The sequence below is a fragment of the Petromyzon marinus genome, unplaced genomic scaffold (assembly GCF_048934315.1).
Source record: "Petromyzon marinus isolate PM22_M1 ecotype Great Lakes invasive population unplaced genomic scaffold, UKy_Petmar_22M1.pri1.0 PM_Scaffold_361, whole genome shotgun sequence".
NCBI lineage: Eukaryota > Metazoa > Chordata > Hyperoartia > Petromyzontiformes > Petromyzontidae > Petromyzon > Petromyzon marinus.
Genome location: NW_027423348.1, coordinates 79,134 through 103,162, shown reverse-complemented (window position 1 = coordinate 103,162; position 24,029 = coordinate 79,134). Strand labels below are relative to the sequence as shown.

The window sequence follows — 24,029 nt, the reverse complement described above, 5'->3', positions numbered from 1 at the left end:
GTGACTGAGTGAGTGAGTGTGTGAGTGAGTGAGTGAGTGTGTGAGTGAGTGACTGAGTGTGTGGGTGAGTGAGTGTGTGAGTAGTAGGTGTGTGAGTGAGTGAGTGTGTGAGTGGGTGTGAGTGACTGAGTGAGTGATGTGTGACTGAGTGAGTGAGTGAGTGACTGAGTGACTGTGTGAGTGAGTGACTGAGTGACTGGTGATGAGTACTGAGTGAGTGAGGGGGTGAGTGACTGAGTGAGTGAGTGAGAGAGTGAGTGTGTGAGTAGGTGAGTGAGTGAGTGACTGACTGAGTACTGTGTGTGTGAGTGAGTGACCTGAGTGTGTGAGTAGTGACTGACTGAGTGGGTGTGTGAGTGGGTGAGTGAGTAGGTGAGTAGGTGAGTGAGTGACTGAGTGAGTGACTGTGTGAGTGACTGTGTGAGTGACTGTGTGAGTGACTGAGTGACTGAGTGAGTGAGTGGGTGACTGAGTGACTGAGTGAGTGAGTGGGTGAGTGAGTGAGTGAGTGGGTGAGTGAGTGACTGAGTGAGTGAGTGAGTGACTGAGTGACTAAGTGAGTGACTAAGTAAGTGGGTGAGTGACTGAGTGAGTAGGTGAGTGACTGGGTGAGTGAGTGGGTGACTGAGTGAGTGACTGAGTGAGTGACTGAGTGAGTGACTGAGTGAGTGAGTGGTGAGTGGGTGAGTAGTGGATGAGTGACTGAAGTGAGTGGGTGACTGAGTGAGTGAGTGTATGTGTGAGTAGTGTGTGTGAGTGAGTGAGTGACTGAGTGAGTGACTGACTGACTGAGTGACTGAGTGAGTGTATGTGTGAGTGGGTGACTGAGTGACTGACTGAGTGAGTGAGTGACTGTGTGAGTGAGTGAGTGACTAAGTGACTGAGTGAGTTTGTGAGTGAGTGAGTGTGTGACTGAGTGAGTAGGTGACTGAGTGTGTGAGTGAGTGAGTGTGTGAGTGGGTGAGTGAGTGAGTGATTGACTGAGTGGGTGAGTGAGTGGGTGAGTGAGTGTGTGACTGAGTGAGTGAGTGTGTGTGTGGGTGAGTGAGGGGGTGAGCCGTCACCATAATGCTGCGACTGTTGAGGTGGAGGCGAGTGAGTGGGTGAGTAGGTGAGTGAGTGTATGAGTGAGTGACTGAGTGAGTGGGTGAGTGGTCACCATAATGCTGCGACTGTTGAGGTGCAGGCGAGGGATGAGAGGCTCCAGAGTGTGCAGGAACGCAAAGCCCTTGGCCACGTCCAGAGCAAACTTGACAGCCTGCGCCTGGTCCACCACCAGACCTACACACACATAGACACACACAGATAGACACAGATAGACACACACACAGAGAGACACACACACACAGATAGACACACACAGATACACACACACACAGATAGACACACACACAGACACACACACACACAGATAGACACACACACGGATAGACACACACAGACACACACACACAGATAGACACACACACAGACACACACACACACAGACACACACAGACACACACAGACACACACACACACAGACACACACAGACACACACAGACACACACACAGATAAACACACACACAGACACACACACAGTGACACACACACACAGATAGACACACACACAGTTAGACAGACACTCACAGTGACACACACACAGATAGACACACACACACAGACACACACACACACACACAGACACACACACAGTGACACACATAGATAGACACACACAGTGACACACACAGTGACACACACACACAGTGACACACAACAACAACCGCCATTCGCCACTAAGGTGGCGGTGACGTCACCACGACGCTTGTGCCAGGCTATGTGCACCTTGAGGCCACGTGAAGTGTCGAACGCCCGCTGGCAGGAGGTCACGGGGCAGACCCAGCAGGTGCCACGGGTCGACTGACTGAGATGACTGGCTGATGCACCACCTGTGCCCCCTACTGTGCCAACCTGCTGTGCTTTAGCCACCCGGCGCTCCGCTCGTTGTTTGTGAGCGTCGCTCCTCCGCCCTCCGTTGTTGTTGGAGGGCGACTGCCTCCAACTGTCCAGTAGCATCCTTCACGAGCCTCCTCCACAGAGGCCGATCTTGACACCGCTGGTACCAGTCATCGGCAAGTCCACTCAGCTCCACGTCCTCCCGTACCACGTCACTCCATCTCTTCTCTAGCCCATGCCGCGCCCGCTTAGCCCCCTCAATCCGGCAAAAACAAAAGCTGTTTCGGGATGCGGTGGCTGGGCATGCGGGCTACATGACCCAGCCATCGCAGCCTTGCCTGCCGGAGGAGCTCACCGATGGGACCCTGCCCAGATCTTTCAAGGATTTTTGAGCTCCTCACACAATCCAGTCTGGTTAAACCCAGGATGGATCGTAGGCAGGCCAGCCTAAATGTTTCTGACCGGCGAAGATGTTCCATTAGGGGGGTCCACGTTTCGCAAGCGTAGAGAAGGGAGGGAATGACCGTGGCCGAGAAGACCTGAAGCTTAGTGCGGAGCGACAGACCAGGTAGCTTCCACACAGCGTTACGCAACCGATGAAAAGATATTGCCGCTCGACTGATTCGGAGTGAGACCTCTGCTGTTAAACTGGAGCCGGTCATAAGCACACTGCCCAGGTATGGGAAACTCTCCACTCTCTCCACAACTGCCCCATCACCGATTGGGAGTTGTGGGGGGGAGTGTTCGATGGTACAAAATACCCAGGCAGGTACTTAGTTTTGGTGGGGCTGATGGTAAGGCCCCCATCTCTTAGTGGCACGCTCCAGTCTCAGCAGCAGCGTCTCCAACGCCTCCTCTGACTGAGCAGCTATTACCAAGTCATCAGCATACATAACGTGGTTGAGCAATAGGGAGCCATCCCTTGACCGCATCCGGGCATCAATCAGCCTCCCATTATATCTGTACCATATGGAGATTCCCCCGGCACAGCTATTGAAGGCTTCACAAACTACGTGGTCGAAATAGATGTCAAATAATGTGGGAGCCAGAGGACATCCCTGTCGCACCCCAAGGTGTACAGGGAATGGCTCTGACTCCCGGCCACGTAGTTTTATCCGGGCCCACTCACCATCATGAAGGTCCTTAATGATCGTGAGCAGTGGGTCAGGGACTCCAAAAGCACGAAGAACGACCCAGAGCCCAGGCCTACTGATGGTATCATAGGCCTTGACCAGGTCAATAAAGCAGAGATGTAGGTCTTGCTGGAATTCCCTACACTTCTGCTGTAGCAGGCGGACAGAAAAATATGGCATCTGTGCAGGACGGCCCTTTCCTGAAACCGCATGGGGCTCCGCAAGCCTCTCCTCAGCGTGCCTGGCAAGGCGATGTTGAATAATCCTTGCCAGGACCTTTCCCGGCACACTGAGGAGTGAGATGCCCCTGTAGTTGGTACAGTCTGTGCGGGGTCCCCCTTCTTAAAGAGGGGGACCACACATATAGGGCAGTCATATAGTCATATAGGGCAGTCTGTGCACAAACGCCACCCTCCCTCAGCATTTCGCTTGGGAGATCATCTCTGCCCTCTGCCTTTCCTGGTCTCAGACTCCGGATCGCCTTCAGTACTTCCTCAACAGATGGCACCTCAGCCAGCCACTCACAGGGGTGACTTCTTCCAATATTTGAGGCACCGCAGCCTCAGCAGGGTCATCCTCACTTTGTGCCACGATGTTTTCCTGGCTGAGGGATTTTCCCTCCCCCAGGACCTCACAGAAATGCTCAGCAAATCTGCAAACCTGTTCCTGGGGGTCGGAGATTGGATCACCATTTTTTCCTCTAATGATGGTAATAGGTGTGGCGCTGCAGGTTACTTTTTGATGGCGTTAAATAGAGATTTGTAATCGTGGGCCACTAAGGCAGACTCCATCTCCTCAGCAACCCGCGACCACCACCCATCCTTGCAGCGCCTCACGGCTCTCTGAACCTCCGAGCGAAGGCTGCGGTAATCCTCCTCATTCTCTGACGTGGGATTGTGGCCGATGACAGTGGGGCCTGTTGCTTTTCTCAACTATCCTGAACACCTCCTCTGTCAGCCAGGGTCTCTGGGGAGGTCTGGACCGCGTACCCAAAGCAGCCCATTGCAGCTGCATGAGTCACAGTCCTAAACCTCGCCCATTTACCCTCGACATCAGGAGGAGTCGGGGACGATGCCAATCCCAGCCGCAAGCGATGATGAAATTCTCGCTTGCAACTTTCATCAGATAACTGAGACCAGGCCACTTTAGGTTGGAATGGGGTCCTGGGTGTACACCCACCACCGGAGTGGAAGAATGGCAGGCACATCTTACAGCTGACTAGTCGATGGTCAGAGGGCAGATCAGCTCCACAGTAGGTCCTGGTGTCAAGGACATGGGCTCGCATCCACTGGTCCGTCACTATGTAGTCCAGCAGATGTTCTTGCTTGGACCCGGCATGCATCCATGATGTTGTGTGGATGCGCCGATGCCAGAACAGCGTGTTGGTAATGACAAGCCCATGGGCTGCACAAAAATCTAGCAGACTCCTACTATTGTTATTGAGCTGATCCGGCCCATGCCCTCCAATCACTCCAGACCAGGTACCAGCATCATGACCAACTCGGGCATTGAAGTCACCCAACAAGATGACTCTATCCCGAGGGGTCACTTTAGCCAGCACCTGTGACAGGAGGCCATAGAAGGCATCTGACTCATCGGCTTTGCCTGCATCCCTCCACGGATGTTCGTCTTAGGTGGGGGCATAAGTAACCACGACCACCACTCCTCACCTCCGATTGATGGGAAGGCGAGCCCAAAGTAGCCCGGGGCTTACGGCTTCCCACACCTCACCGCCACGCTCCCACGCCCCCTTCATTCTTTTGTTCAGAAGAAGAACCACACTCCCTGTTGTTTGGCAGTCTGCTGCCCCGAGTAGAGGACTGTCCACCCCTCATGGTGGCAGGAGCCAGAGCCGGTCCACCAGACCTCCTGAATGCCACACAGATCCAGGCGGTACCGGTCCAACTCCCGACAGAGGAGTGGCAGCCTCTCCTCGCAGTGAGCGTTCGAACATTCCACGTGGCCTCACGAAGTGGCTTTTCGTTGTTTCTGGAGGAACCCCGAGGGTAAAGATTCAATCTCCTGGCTCCGCCAATTGTGGTTTGGCCAGGAGACGTCTCACACACACACACACAGATATATATACACACACACACACACACAGATACACACACACACACTCACTCGTGTGTCATCCACTGATGCCCCACCCCCTACTGGTGCCCCCCCCCCCCCCGTGTGCCATCCACTGATGCCCCTCCCCCTACCGATGCCCCCACCCACCCCCCGCGTCACCCACTGAGGCCCCTCCCCGACTGATGACCCTCCCCCTACCGATGCCCCTCCCCCTACCGAGGCCCCTCCCCCCCCCACGTGTCACCCACTGGTGCCCTCGTGCAGGAGGTTGTAGAGGGAGCCGAAGGGCATCAGCTGGGTGATGACGGTGGGCGCTGGGGCCGTGGGGAAGGTGCAGGCACCCAACACCGGAAGCACGTTGGGGTGGGAGAAGATGCTGGGGGGGGAGGGGGGGGGAGACACGGGGGGAGGGGGAGACACGGGGGGGGGGGGGGAGACACGGGGGGGGGGGGAGACACGGGGGGGGGGGAGACACGGGAGGGGGAGAGAGACACGGGGGGGGGGAAGAGACACGGGGAGGGGGGAGAGAGACACGGGGGGGAGGGGAGAGACACGGGGAGGGGGAGAGAGACACGGGGAGGGGGGAGAGAGACACGGGGAGGGGAGAGAGACACGGGAGGGGGGAGAGAGACACGGGGAGGGGGGAGAGAGACACGGGGGGGGGGGGGAGGAGACACGGGGAGGGGGAGAGAGACACGGGGAGGGGGGAGAGAGACACGGGGAGGGGGGAGAGAGACACGGGGAGGGGGGAGAGAGACACGGGGAGGGGGGAGAGACACGGGGAGGGGGGAGAGAGACACGGGGAGGGGGGAGAGAGACACGGGGAGGGAGGGAGAGAGACACGGGGAGGGGGAGAGAGACACGGGGAGGGGGAGAGACACGGGGAGGGGGGAGAGAGACACGGGGAGGGGGAGAGAGACACGGGGAGGGGAGAGAGACACGGGGAGGGGGAGAGAGACACGGGGGGGGAGAGACACGGGGAGGGGGAGAGACACGGGGAGGGGGGAGAGAGACACGGGGAGGGGGGAGAGAGACACGGGGAGGGGGGGAGAGAGACACGGGGAGGGGGAGAGACACGGGGAGGGGGGAGAGAGACACGGGGAGGGGGGAGAGACACGGGGAGGGGGGGAGAGAGACACGGGGAGGGGGGAGAGAGAACGGGGGAGGGGAGAGACACGGGGAGGGGGGAGAGAGACACGGGGAGGGGGGAGAGAGACACGGGGAGGGGGGAGAGACACGGGGAGGGGGGGAGAGACACGGGGAGGGGGGAGAGACACGGGGATGGGGGGGAGAGACACGGGGAGGGGGAGAGAGGGGGAGACACGGGGGAGGGAGAGACACGGGGGGGGGGGGAGAGAGACACGGGGGGGGGGAGAAGACACGGGGGGGGGGGAGAGAGACACGGGGAGGGGGGGAGAGACACGGGGGGGGGGGGAGAGAGACACGGGGGGGGAGAGAGACACGGGGGGGGGGGGGAGAGACACGGGGGAGGGGGGAGAGAGACACGGGGAGGGGGGAGAGACACGGGGAGGGGGGAGAGAGACACGGGGGGGGGAGGAGACACGGGGAGGGGGAGAGAGACACGGGGGGGGGGGAGAGACACAGGGGAGGGGGGAGAGAGACACGGGGAGGGGGGAGAGAGACACGGGGAGGGGGGAGAGAGACACGGGGGAGGGGGGAGAGAGACACGGGGAGGGGGGAGAGACACGGGGAGGGGGGAGAGAGACACGGGGAGGGGGGAGAGAGACACGGGGAGGGGGGAGAGAGACACGGGGAGGGGGGAGAGAGACACGGGGAGGGGGGAGAGAGACACGGGGAGGGGGAGAGAGACACGGGGAGGGGGGAGAGAGACACGGGGAGGGGGGAGAGAGACACGGGGGGGGGAGAGAGACACGGGGGGGGGGGGGGAGAGAGACACGGGGGGGGGGGAGACACGGGGGGGGGGAGAGAGACACGGGGGGGGGGGGAGACACGGGGGGGGGGGGAGAGACACGGGGAGGGGAGAGAGAGACACGGGGAGGGGGGAGAGAGACACGGGGAGGGGAGGAGACACGGGGAGGGGGGAGACACGGGGAGGGGGGAGACACGGGGAGGGGGAGAGACACGGGGAGGGGGGAGAGAGACACGGGGGAGGGGGAGAGACACGGGGGGGGGGGGAGAGAGACACGGGGAGGGGGGGGAGAGACACGGGGGGGGGGAGAGACACGGGGGGGGGGGGAGAGACACGGGGGGGGGGGAGAGACACGGGGGGGGGGAGAGACACGGGGAGGGGGGAGAGAGACACGGGGGGGGGGAGAGACACGGGGGGGGGGAGAGACACGGGGAGGGGGGGAGAGACACGGGGGGGGGGGGGAGAGACACGGGGGGGGGGGGGGAGAGACCAACACAAGAAATGTGAACACGGTCAGCCACGGTCCTACAAAGACAAAGCTCCCCGTGTAGCCTGCCCAGACTGCCGGGGCAAGTGCAGTGAGTAGCGAGTGGCAGCGCCTACGTCACCACGGCGCCCGTGCCAGGCTAGGTGCACGTCCAGGCCAACTCCTCCATCCTTAGTCGTAACAGCAGTAGTAGTAGTAGTAACAGCAGCAGTAGTAGCAGCAGTAACAGTAGTGGCAGTCGTAGTAACAATAGTAGCAGCAGTAGTAGTAGCATCAGCATCATCAGCAACATCAGCAGTAGTAGCAGCATCGTCATCAGCAGTAGCATCATCATCATCAGCAGCAAGTAACTTCACCATCATCGCCATCATCATCAGCACCCGGGCATCGATCAGCCTCCCATTCCTGCACAGCCATTGAAGGCTTCACGAACTACGGGGTCAAAATAGATGTTAAATAATGTGGGAGCCAGAGGAAGACATCCCTGTCGCACCCCAAGGTGTACAGGGAAAGGCTCTGACTCCCGGCCACGTAGTTTTACCCGGGCCCGCTCACCATCATGAAGGTCCTTAATGATCGTGAGCAGAGGGTCAGGTACTCCGAAAGCACGAAGAACAACCCAGAAGCCCAGGCCTACTGATGGTATCATAGGTCTTGACCATGTCAATAAAGCAGAGATGTAGGTCTTGTTGGAATTCCCTACACCTCTGCTGTAGCAGACGGACAGAAAATATGGCATCTGTGCAGGACCGTCCTTTCCTGAAACCACATTGGGGCTCCGCAAGCCTCTCCTCAGCGTGCCTGGCAAGGCGATGTTGAATAATCCTTGCCAGGACCTTTCCCGGCACACTGAGGAGTGAGATGCCCCTGTAATTGTTACAGTCTGTGCGGTCCCCCTTCTTAAAGAGGGGGACCACCAGGGCATCCTTACAATCCTGCGGAACCCGTCCAGCGGTCCAGACTGTTGTTATGATGTCATATAGGGCAGTCTGTGCACAAACGCCACCCTCCCTCAGCATTTCGCTTGGGATATCATCTCTGCCCGCTGCCTTTCCTGGTCTCAGACTCCGGATCGCCTTCAGTACTTCCTCAACAGATGGCACCTCAGCCAGCCACTCACAGGGGGCGACTTCTTCCATTATTTGAGGCACCGCAGCCTCAGCAGGGTCATCCTCACTTTGTGCCACGATGTTTTCCTGGCTGAGGGATTTTCCCTCCCCCAGGACCTCACAGAAATGCTCAGCAAATCTGCAAACCTGTTCCTGGGGGTCGGAGATTGGATCACCGTTTTTTCCCCTAATGATGGTAATAGGTGTGGCGCTGCAGGTTACTTTTTTGATGGAGTTAAATAGAGATTTGTGATCGCGGGCCACTGAGGCAGACTCCATCTCCTCAGCAACCCGCGACCACCACCCATCCTTGCAGCGCCTCACGGCTCTCCGAACCTCCGAGCGAAGGCTGCGGTAAGCCTCGTCATTCTCTGACGTGGGATTCTGTAGACGATGAGAGTGGGCCTGTTGCTTTTTCTCAGCCAGCCTGAACACCTCCTCTGTCAGCCAGGGTCTCTGGGGAGGTCTGGACCGCGTACCCAAAGCAGCCATTGCAGCTGCATGAGTCCTAAACCTCACCCATTTCCCCTCAGGAGTGGGCGATGATGCCAACCACAGCTGCAAGCGATGATCAACTTCTCCCTTGCAACTTTCATCAGCTAGCTGATGGGTTTGAATGGGGTCCTGGGTGTACACCCACCACCGGAGTGGAAGAATGGCAGGCGCATCTTACAGATGGGCAGATCAGCTCCACGGTAGGTCCTGTGGCAAGGACATGGGCTCGCATCTGCTGGTCCATCACTATGTAGTCCAGCAGATATTCTTGCTTGGACCCAGCATGCATCCATGATGTTGTGTGGATGCGCCGATGCCGGAACACTCAGCCACTCACTCACCACACACACAGACTCGCACTCACTCCACACACACACAGACTCGCACTCACAACACACACACTCACAACACACACACTCACAACACACACACACAGACTAACACTCACTACACACACACAGACTAACAATCACTACACACACACACAGATTCACTACACACACAGACTAACACTCACTACACACACACACAGATTCACTACACACACAGACTAACACTCACTACACACACACACAGATTCACTACACACACACAGATTCACTACACACACACTCACTACACACACACAGATTCACTACACACACACTCACTACACACACACACACACTCACTACACACACAGACTCACACTCACTACACACACACACTCACTACACACACAGACTCACACTCACTACACACACACACTCACTACACACACAGACTCACACTCACTACACACACACTCACTCTCACTACACACATACAGACTCACACTCACTACACACACACATACAGACTCACACTCACTACACACACAGACTCACACTCACTACACACACAGACTCACTCTCACTACACACATACAGACTCACACTCACTACACACACACAGACTCACACTCACTACACACACACAGACTCACACTCACTACACACACACAGACTCACACTCACTACACACACACAGACTCACACTGACTACACACACACACTCACACTGACTACACACACACACACAGACTCACACTGACTACACACACACACACACAGACTCACACTGACTACACACACACACTCACACTGACTACGCACACACACACACTCACTACACACACTCACACACACACTCACTACACACACTCACACAGACTCACTACACACACACAGTCACTCACACACAGTCACACTCAAACACACACACACACAGATACTCACACATGCTCACACACACTCACTCACTACACACACACTCACTACACATACACACACACAGACTCACACTCACTACGCCCACACTCCACTCACCCCCTGGGTGTGCCTCTATCGCCAGTCAGCTGCTTCCTGCAACTTCCTGTTGTGACAGCTTCAACTACAGCCATCACCACCACCACCACCATCATCATGGCCATCACCACCACCACCATCATGGCCATCACCACCACCATCATCATCATGGCCATCACCACCACCACCACCACCATGGCCATCACCACCACCATCATCATCACCACCACCACCACCACCATCAACACCATCACCACCACCACCATCATCATCATCATGGCCACCACCACCATTACCATCATGGCCATCACCACCACCATCATCATGGCCATCACCACCACCATCATCATCATCATGGCCATCACCACCACCATCATCATCATCATGGCCATCACCACCACCATCATCATCATCATGGCCATCACCACCACCATCACCACCATCACCACCACCACCATCACCACCACCACCATCACCACCACCACCATCACCACCACCACCACCATCATCATGGCTATCACCACCACCATCATGGCCATCACCACCATCACCATCACCAGAGATGCACCACCACCACCACCAGCTGTAGCCCCCCCACTGTGCCAGGCTAGGTGCAGGAGCTCACGGGGACAGACCCAGCCGGTGCCGTGAGGTCGACCGACTGAGATGCACCACCACCACCAGCTGTAGCCCCCCTACTGTGCCAGGCTAGGTGCACCACCACCACCACCACCAGCTGTACCTCCCCTACTGTGCCAACTATAACCACGATCATCACCACCACCACTACAATGATGATGATGTATCATAACGCTGACGATGATCAGTGTTGCGATGGCGATGATTATGATGATGATCGATGCTCGTTAAAGCCAGAGCAGATGCTCCCACCGTCCATCGCCAGTAGCAGCGGTGGTGGTGGTGGTGATGATGATGATGGTGAAGTTACTTGCTGCAGATGATGATGATGCTACAGATGACGATGCTGCGACTACTGCTGATGTTGCTGACGATGCTGATGCTGCTACTACTACTATTGTTACTACTGATACTACTACTACTGCTACTACTACTGCTACTACTGCTGCTGTTACTACTACTGCTGCTACTACTACTAATGCAGCTACTATTACTACTACTGCTACTACTACTGCTACTACTACTACTACTGGTGCTACTACTGCTACTGGATGGTTACCGTAGTCGGGGGTATTCCTCGCAGAAGTCTCGACCCTTGCGAGTGCTGAAGTCTCGGACGTTCAGCATCTTCACCACCACATCGTTACCTTGCCAGCGAGCTCGCCACAGCTACACACAGAGACACACACAGACACACACACAAAGTCACACACACACAGAGTCACACACAGAGAGAGACATCTTCACCACCACGTCATTACCTTGCCAGCGAGCTCGCCACAGCTACACACACAGAGACACACAGAGACACACACAGAGACACACACAGAGACACACACACACAGAGAGACACACACACACAGAGATACACACAGAGACACACAGAGACACACGCAGACACACAGAGACACACACAGAGAGAGACATCTTCACCACCACATCGTTACCTTGCCAGCGAGCTCGCCACAGCTACACACAGAGACACACACAGAGACACACAGACACACAGCTACACACAGAGACAGACACACAGAGACAGACACACAGAGACAGACACACAGAGACACACACAGAGACACACACAGAGACACACACAGAGACACACACAGAGACACACACAGACATACACAGAGAGAGACACACACAGAGAGACACACAGAGACACACACACAGAGACACACAGAGACACACACACACAGAGACACACAGAGACACACACAGACACACACAGAGACACACACACACAGAGACACACACAGAGACACACAGAGACACACACACACAGAGACACACAGAGACACACACAGACACACAGAGACACACACAGACACACACAGAGACACACACACAGAGACATCTTCACCACCACGTCGTTACCTTGCCAGCGAGCTCGACACAGCTACACACAGAGACACACAGAGACACACAGACAGAGAGACACACAGAGACACACAGAGAGACACACAGACACACACAGAGACACACACACAGAGACACACAGAGACATACGCAGAGACACACACACACAGTGACACACAAAGTGATAGTGACACACACAGTGACAAAGTGATAGTGACACACACAGTGACACAGTGACAGTGACACACACACAGTGACAGTGACACACACACAGTGACAGTGACACACACACAGTGACAGTGACACACACACAGTGACAGTGACACACACACAGTGACAGTGACACACACAGTGATAGTGAAACACACAGTGATAGTGACACACACACAGTGACAGTGACACACACACAGTGACAGTGACACACACACAGTGACAGTGACACACAGTGACACACACACAGTGACACACACACAGTGACACACACACAGTGACACACACACAGTGATAGTGACACACAGTGACACACACACAGTGACACACACAGTGACACACACACACACAGTGATACACACAGTGATACACACAGTGATAGTGAAACACACAGTGACACACACACACAGTGATAGTGACACACACAGTGATAGTGACACACACAGTGATACACACAGTGATAGTGACACACACAGTGACACACACAGTGATAGTGACACACACAGTGACACACACACAGTGATAGTGACACACACAGTGACACACACACACAGTGATAGTGACACACACAGTGATACACACACAGTGACACACACACAGTGATAGTGACACACAGTGATACACACACAGTGACACACACAGTGATACACACAGTGACACACACAGTGATACACACAGTGACACACACAGTGATAGTGACACACACAGTGATACACACAGTGATAGTGACACACACACAGTGATAGTGACACACACACAGTGACACACACAGTGACACACACACAGTGATAGTGACACACACACAGTGACACACAGTGATACACAGTGATAGTGACACACACACAGTGATAGTGACACACACACAGTGACACACACAGTGATACACACAGTGATAGTGACACACAGAGTGATAGTGACACACAGAGTGATAGTGACACACACCTCGCCAGACTGGTTAGAGTGAAGTTTGCCCTGCAGCTGGATCTGCTTGAGGTCGATGCCAGCGTGTTTGTTGAGCGTCCCGTTGCCTGCCACCACCACAACAACAACCACAACAACAACAACCATGACCACCACCACAACAACAACAACCATGACCACCACAACAACCATGACCACCACCACCACAACCATGACCACCACCACCACAACAACCATGACCACCACCACCACAACAACCATGACCACCACAACAACAACAACCATGACCACCACAACAACAACAACCATGACCACCACAACAACCACAACAACCATGACTACCACCACCACAACAACAACCATGACCACCACAACAACAACCATGACCACCACAACAACAACAACCATGACCACCACAACAACAACCATGACCACCACAACAACAACAACCATGACTACCACAACAACAACAACCATGACCACCACAATAACAACAACCATGACCACCACAACAACAACAACCATGACTACCACAACAACAACAACCATGACCACCACCACAACAACAACCATGACCACCACCACAACAACCATGACCACCACAACAACAACAACCATGACCACCACAACAACAACAACAACCATGACCACCACAACAACAACAACAACCATGACCACCACAACAACAACAACAACAACCATGACCACAACAACAACAACAACCATGACCACCACCACCACAACAACAACCATGACCACCACCACCACAACAACAACCATGACCACCACCACCACAACAACAACCATGACCACCACCACAACAACAACAACCATGACCACCACCACAACAACAACAACCATGACCACCACCACAACAACAACCATGACCACCACAACAACAACAACCATGACCACCACAACAACAACAACCATGACCACCACAACAACAACAACCATGACCACCACAACAACAACAACCATGACCACAACCACAACAACAACAACCATGACCACAACCACAACAACAACCATGACCACAACCACAACAACAACCATGACCACCACAACAACAACCATGACCACCACAACAACAACAACCACCATGACCACCACCACAACAACAACCATGACCACCACAACAACAACAACCATGACCACCACAACAACAACAACCATGACCACCACAACAACAACAACCATGACCACCACCACAACAACAACCATGACCACCACCACAACAACAACCATGACCACCACCACAACAACAACCATGACCACCACCACAACAACAACCATGACCACCACAACAACAACAACCATGACCACCACAACAACAACAACCATGACCACCACAACAACCATGACCACCACAACAACAACAACCATGACCACCACAACAACAACAACCATGACCACCACAACAACAACCATGACCACCACCACAACAACAACCATGACCACCACCACAACAACCATGACCACCACAACAACAACCATGACCACCACAACAACAACCATGACTACCACAACAACAACAACCATGACTACCACAACAACAACAACCATGACCACCACAACAACAACCATGACCACCACAACAACAACAACAACCATGACCACCACAACAACAACAACCATGACCACCACCACAACAACAACCATGACCACCACCACAACAACAACCATGACCACCACCACAACAACAACCATGACCACCACCACAACAACAACCATGACCACCACCACAACAACAACCATGACCACCACCACAACAACAACCATGACCACCACAACAACAACAACAACCATGACCACCACAACAACAACAACAACCATGACCACCACAACAACAACAACAACCATGACCACCACAACAACAACAACCATGACCACCACCACAACAACAACCATGACCACCACCACAACAACAACCATGACCACCACCACAACAACAAACATGACCACCACAACAACAACAAACATGACCACCACAACAACAACAACCATGACCACCACAACAACAACAAACATGACCACCACAACAACAACAACCATGACCACCACAACAACAACAACCATGACCACCACAACAACAACAACCATGACCACCACAACAACAACAACCATGACCACCACAACAACAACAACCATGACCACCACCACAACAACAACCATGACCACCACAACAACAACCATGACCATCACCACAACAACAACCATGACCACCACCACAACAACAACAACCATGACCACCACCACAACAACAACCATGACCACCACCACAACAACAACCATGACCACCACCACAACAACAACCATGACCACCACCACAACAACAACCATGACCACCACCACAACAACAACCATGACCATCACCACAACAACAACCATGACCATCACCACAACAACAACCATGACCACCACAACAACAACCATGACCACCACAACAACAACCACCATGACCACCACCACCACAACCATGACCACCACAACAACAATAACCATGACCACCACAACAACAACCATGACCACCACAACCACAACCATGACCACAACAACCATGACCACAACAACCATGACCACCACAACAACAACAACCATGACCACCACAACAACAACAACCATGACCACCACAACAACAACCATGACTACCACAACAACAACCATGACCACCACAACAACAACAACCATGACCACCACCACAACAACCATGACTACCACAACAACAACCATGACCACCACAACAACAACAACCATGACCACCACCACAACAACAACCATGACCACCACAACAACAACAACCATGACCACCACCACAACAACAACCATGACCACAACAACAACAACCATGACCACCACAACAACAACAACCATGACCACCACAACAACAACAACCATGACCACCACAACAACAACAACCATGACCACCACCACAACAACAACCATGACCACCACAACAACAACAACCATGACCACCACAACAACAACAACCATGACCACCACCACAACAACAACCATGACCACCACAACAACAACAACCATGACCACCACAACAACAACAACCATGACCACCACAACAACAACAACCATGACCACCACAACAACAACAACCACCATGACCACCACAACAACAACCACCATGACCACAACAACAACAACAACAACCATGACCACCACAACAACAACAACCATGACCACCACCACAACAACAACCATGACCACCACCACAACAACAACCATGACCACCACAACAACAACAACAACCATGACCACCACAACAACAACAACAACCATGACCACCACAACAACAACAACAACCATGACCACCACAACAACAACAATGACCACCACAACAACAACAACAACCATGACCACCACAACAACAACAACAACCATGACCACCACAACAACAACAACAACCATGACCACCACAACAACAACAACAACCATGACCACCACAACAACAACAACAACCATGACCACCACAACAACAACAACCATGACCACCACAACAACAACAACAACCATGACCACCACAACAACAACAACAACCATGACCACCACAACAACAACAACCACGACCACCACAACAACAACAACAACCACGACCACCACAACAACAACAACCACGACCACCACAACAACAACAACCATGACCACCACCACAACAACAACCATGACCACGACAACAACAACCATGACCACCACAACAACAACCATGACCACCACAACAACCATGACCACCACAACAACAACAACAACCATGACCACCACAACAACAACAACAACCATGACCACCACAACAACAACAACAACAACCATGACCACCACAACAACAACAACAACAACCATGACCACCACAACAACAACAACAACAACCATGACCACCACAACAACAACAACAACAACCATGACCACCACAACAACAACAACAACAACCATGACCACCACAACAACAACAACAACCATGACCACCACAACAACAACAACAACAACCATGACCACCACAACAACAACAACCATGACCACCACAACAACAACAACCATGACCACCACAACAACAACAACCATGACCACCACAACAACAACAACCATGACCACCACCACAACAACAACCATGACCACCACCACAACAACAACCATGACCACCACCACAACAACAACCATGACCACCACCACAACAACAACCATGACCACCACCACAACAACAACAACAACCATGACCACCACCACAACAACAACAACAACCATGACCACCACCACAACAACAACAACAACAACCATGACCACCACCACAACAACAACAACAACAACCATGACCACCACAACAACAACAACAACAACCATGACCACCACCACAACAACAACAACAACAACAACCATGACCACCACCACAACAACAACAACAACCACAACCATGACCACCACCACAACAACAACAACAACCATGACCACCACAACAACAACAACAACCATGACCACGACAACAACAACCATGACCACCACAACAACAACCATGACCACCGCAACAACAACCATGACCACCACAACAACAACAACAACCACCATGACCACCACAACAACAACAACCATGACCACCACAACAACAACCATGACCACCACAACAACAACCATGACCACCACCACAACAACAACAACCATGACCACCACCACAACAACAACCATGACCACCACAACAACAACAACCATGACCACCACCACAACAACAACCATGACCACCACAACAACAACAACCATGACCACCACCACAACAACAACCATGACCACCACAACAACAACAACCATGACCACCACAACAACAACAACCATGACCACCACAACAACAACAACCATGACCACCACAACAACAACAACCATGACCACCACAACAACAACAACCATGACCACCACAACAACAACAACCATGACCACCACAACAACAACAACAACCATGACCACCACAACAACAACAACAACCATGACCACAACAACAACAACCATGACCACCACAACAACAACCATGACCACCACAACAACAACAACCACGACCACCACAACAACAACAACCATGACCACCACCACAACAACCATGACCACCACAACAACAACAACCATGACCACCACAACAACAACAACCATGACCACCACCACAAAAACAACCATGACCACCACCACAACAACAAGCATGACCACCACAACAACAATAACCATGACCACCACAACAACAACCATGACCACCACAACAACAACAACCATGACCACCACAACAACAACCATGACCACCACCACAACAACAACCATGACCACCACCACAACAACAACCATGACCACCACCACAACAACAACAACCATGACCACCACAACAACAATAACCATGACCACAACAACAACCATGACCACCACAACAACAACAACAACCATGACTACCACCACAAGAACAACAACCATGACCACCACCACAAGAACAACAACCATGACCACCACAACAACAACCATGACCACCACAACAACAACCATGACCACCACAACAACAACAACCATGACCACCACAACAACCGTGACCACCACAACAACAACAACCATGACCACCACCACAACAACAACCATGACCACCACAACAACAACCATGACCATCACCACAACAACAACCATGACCACCACCACAACAACAACCATGACCACCACAACAACCACAACAACCATGACTACCACCACCACAACAACAACAACCATGACCACCACCACAACAACAACCATGACCACCACCACAACAACAACCATGACCACCACCACAACAACAACCATGACCACCACAACAACAACAACCATGACCACCACAACAACAACAACCATGACCACCACAACAACAACAACCATGACCACCACAACAACAACAACAACCATGACCACCACATCAACAACAACAACAACCATGACCACCACCACAACAACAACCATGACCACCACCACAACAACAACCATGACCACCACCACAACAACAACAACAACCATGACCACCACCACAACAACAACCATGACCACCACCACAACAACAACCGTGACCACCACAACAACAACCATGACCACCACAACAACAACAACCATGACCACCACAACAACAACAACAACCATGACCACCACAACAACCATGACCACCACAACAACCATGACCACCACAACAACAACAACCATGACCACCACAACAACAACAACTACCATGACCACAACCACAACAACAACAACCATGACCACCACCACAACAACAACAACCATGACCACCACCACAACAACCATGACCACCACAACAACAACAACCATGACCACCACAACAACAACAACCATGACCACCACAACAACAACAACCATGACCACCACAACAACAATGACCACCACAACAACAACCATGACTACCACAACAACAACAACCATGACCACCACAACAACAACAACCATGACCACCACAACAACAACAACAACCATGACCACCACAACAACAACAACAACCATGACCACCACAACAACAACAACAACAACCATGACCACCACAACAACAACAACAACCATGACCACCACAACAACAACAACCATGACCACCACAACAACAACAACAACCATGACCACCACCACAACAACAACCATGACCACCACAACAACAACAACCATGACCACCACCACCACAACAACAACCATGACCACCACAACAACAACCATGACCACCACAACAACAACAACCATGACCACCACAACAACAACAACCATGACCACCACAACAACCATGACCACCACAACAACAACAACCATGACCACCACAACAACAACCATGACCACCACAACAACCATGACCACCACAACAACAACAACCATGACCACCACAACAACAACAACAACCCCCCCGTGTGTCTCCCCGTGTCTCCCCCACGTATCTCCCCCTGTATCTCCCCCAAGTGTCTCCCCGTGTCTCCCCCCGTGTCTCCCCCCTGTGTGTCTCCCCCCGTGTCTCCCCCACGTGTCTCCCCGTGTCTCCCTGTGTGTCTCCCCCCGTGTCTCCCCCGTGTCTCCCCCCCCCCCCCGTGTGTCTCCCCGTGTCTCCCCCGTGTCTCCCTGTGTGTGTCTCCCCACGTGTCTCCCCCCCCACGTGTCTCCCCCCCCCCGTGTCTCCCCGTGTGTCTCCCCACGTGTCTCCCCACGTGTCTCCCCCTGTGTCTCCCCCCGTATCTCCCTGTGTGTCTCCCCCACGTGTCTCCCCGTGTCTCCCCCTGTGTCTCCCCGTGTCTCCCCCACGTGTCTCCCCGTGTCTCCCCCTGTGTCTCCCCGTGTCTCCCCCACGTGTCTCCCCGTGTCTCCCCCTGTGTCTCCCCGTGTCTCCCCCACGTGTCTCCCCGTGTCTCCCTGTGTCTCCCCCTCACGTGGACGTGTCCGCGTGGTTCCCTTCCAGCACAAGTCGTTGTACGGAGTCCGCGCCACGTTCTGACCCAGGGTCTGGGCGAGCTCTACACACGCGGAGACGCAGAGACACACACAGAGACACACAGAGACACACACACAGAGACACACAGAGACACACACACACACAGAGACAGAGATACACACACACAGACACACACACAGACACACACACAGACAGAGACACACAGACAAACACATGCACAGACAGAGACACACAGACAAACACACACAGACAGATATATACACAGGCACACACACACAGAGACACACACTCAATCACCCACCCACCCACTCACCCTCACCCACCTACTCACTCACTCACCCTCACCCACCCACTCACCCACCCACTCACCAACCCACCCACCCTCAATCACCCTCAATCACCCTCACTCACCCCCTCAATCACCCTCACTCACCCACTCACTCACCCTCAATCACCCTCACTCACTCACCCACTCACTCACTCACCCACCCGCGCACTCCCACTCACCCACCCACCCACATACTCACCCACTCACCAACTCACCCACTCACCCACTCACTCACCCTCACCCACCTACCCACTCACCCACCCACCCTCACCCACTCACTCACCCTCACCCACCCACTCACCCACTCACCCACACACCCACCCACTCACCCTCACCCACTCACCCACTCACCCACTCACCCTCTCACCCTCACCCACTCAGTCACTCACTCACCCTCACCCACTCACCCTCACCCACTCACTCACCCTCACCCACTCACCCACTCCCCCTCACCCACTCACCCTCACCCACTCACTCACCCTCACCCACTCACCCTCTCCCACTCACCCTCACCCACACCCACTCACCCTCACCCACGCTCACCCTTGAGCAGCTGCTGCAGGTGAGGTTTAGCCTTGTCCAGAGCAGTTTCCCCGTAGCGGTTACAGATCCCCACCAGAGCCCCATTGTTTACCAGCTCCTACACACACACGTAGATATATAGACACACAGATACACACACAGATATATATACACAGATATACACACAGGTATACACACACACATATACACACACACACGCAGATATACACACACACACACACATATACACACGCAGATATATACACATATATACACACACACACAGATATATACACACACACACACATATATACACACACACACACATATACACACACACACACACATATACACACACACACATACACACACACAGATATACACACACAGACACATATATATACACACACACACACAAATATACACACGCAGATATACACACACACAGATATATACACACACACAGACACACACGCAGATATACACACACAGATATATATATACACACACAGACACACACGCAGATATACACACACAGATATATATACAACAACAACCGCCATTCGCCACTAAGTGGCGGTGACGTCACCACGACGCTTGTGCCAGGCTATGTGCACCCTGAGGCCACGTGAAGTGTCGAACGCCCGCTGGCAGGAGGTCACGGGGCAGACCCAGGTGCCACGGGTCGACTGACTGAGATGACTGGCTGATGCACCACCTGTGCCCCCTACTGTGCCAACCTGCTGTGCTTTAGCCACCCGGCGCTCCGCTCGCTGTTGTGAGCGTCGCTCCTCCGCCCTCCGTTGTTGTTGGAGGGCGACTGCCTCCAACTGCCCAGTAGCATCCTTCACGAGCCTCCTCCACAGAGGCCGATCTTGACACCGCTGGTACCAGTCATCGGCAAGTCCACTCAGCTCCACGTCCTCCTGTACCACATCACTCCATCTCTTCTCTAGCCCGTGCCGCGCCCGCTTAGCCCCCTCAATCCGGCCAAACAAAAGCTGTTTCGGCATGCGGTGGCTGGGCATGCGGGCTACATGACCCAGCCATCGCAGCCTTGCCTGCCGGAGGAGCTCACCGATGGGACCCTGCCCAGATCTTTCAAGGATTTGTGAGCTCCTCACACAATCCAGTCTGGTTAAACCCAGGATGGATCGTAGGCAGGTCAGCCTAAATGTTTCTAACCGGCGAAGATGTTCCATTAGGGGGGTCCACGTTTCGCAAGCGTAGAGAAGGGAGGGAATGACCGTGGCCGAGAAGACCTGAAGCTTAGTGCGGAGCGACAGACCAGGTAGCTTCCACACAGCGTTACGCAACCGATGAAAAGATATTGCCGCTCGACTGATTCGGAGTGAGACCTCTGCTGTTAAACTGGAGCCAGTCATAAGCACACTGCCCAGGTATGGGAAACTCTCCACTCTCTCCACAACTGCCCCATCACCGATTGGGAGTTGTGGGGGTGGAGTGTCCGATGGTACAAAATACCCAGGCAGGTGCTTAGTTTTGGTGGGGCTGATGGTAAGGCCCCACCTCTTAGTGGCACGCTCCAGTCTCAGCAGCAGCGTCTGCAACTCCTCCTCTGACTGAGCAGCTATTACCAAGTCATCAGCATACATAACGTGGTTGAGCAATAGGGAGCCATCCCTTGACCGCACCCGGGCATCGATTAGCCTCCCATTATATCTGTACCATATGGAGATTCCCCCGGTACAGCTATTGAAGGCTTCACGAACTACGTGGTCAAAATAGATGTTAAATAATGTGGGAGCCAGAGGACATCCCTGTCGCACCCCAAGGTGTACAGGGAATGGCTCTGACTCCCGGCCACGTAGTTTTACCCGGGCCCGCTCACCATCATGAAGGTCCTTAATGATCGTGAGCAGAGGGTCAGGTACTCCAAAAGCACGAAGAACGACCCAGAGCCCAGGCCTACTGATGGTATCATAGGCCTTGACCAGGTCAATAAAGCAGAGATGTAGGTCTTGTTGGAATTCCCTACACCTCTGCTGTAGCAGACGGACAGAAAATATGGCATCTGTGCAGGACCGCCCTTTCCTGAAACCGCATTGGGGCTCCGCAAGCCTCTCCTCAGCGTGCCTGGCAAGGCGATGCTGAATAATCCTTGCCAGGACCTTTCCCGGCACACTGAGGAGTGAGATGCCCCT

General features: G+C 53.5%; 1 protein-coding gene across 3 annotated transcripts in view; it reads right to left on the bottom strand.

Annotated features, from left to right (window-relative positions):
* Positions 1 to 1,036: 1,036 nt before the first annotated feature.
* LOC116958321 (scaffold protein ILK) overlaps positions 1,037 to 24,029 on the bottom strand; it is a 43,032-nt gene continuing 20,039 nt past the window's right edge. For all 3 annotated transcript variants that reach the window (XM_076064253.1, XM_076064254.1, XM_076064255.1), the window contains 6 exons: positions 21,886 to 21,982; positions 20,992 to 21,075; positions 13,607 to 13,692; positions 11,655 to 11,764; positions 5,398 to 5,525; positions 1,037 to 1,281 (listed from right to left, as the gene is read on the bottom strand). In XM_076064253.1, the coding sequence (XP_075920368.1) occupies positions 1,061 to 1,281; positions 5,398 to 5,525; positions 11,655 to 11,764; positions 13,607 to 13,692; positions 20,992 to 21,075; positions 21,886 to 21,982 (726 nt within the window). In that variant the 3' untranslated portion in view covers positions 1,037 to 1,060. The remainder of the gene's footprint in view (positions 1,282 to 5,397; positions 5,526 to 11,654; positions 11,765 to 13,606; positions 13,693 to 20,991; positions 21,076 to 21,885; positions 21,983 to 24,029) is intronic.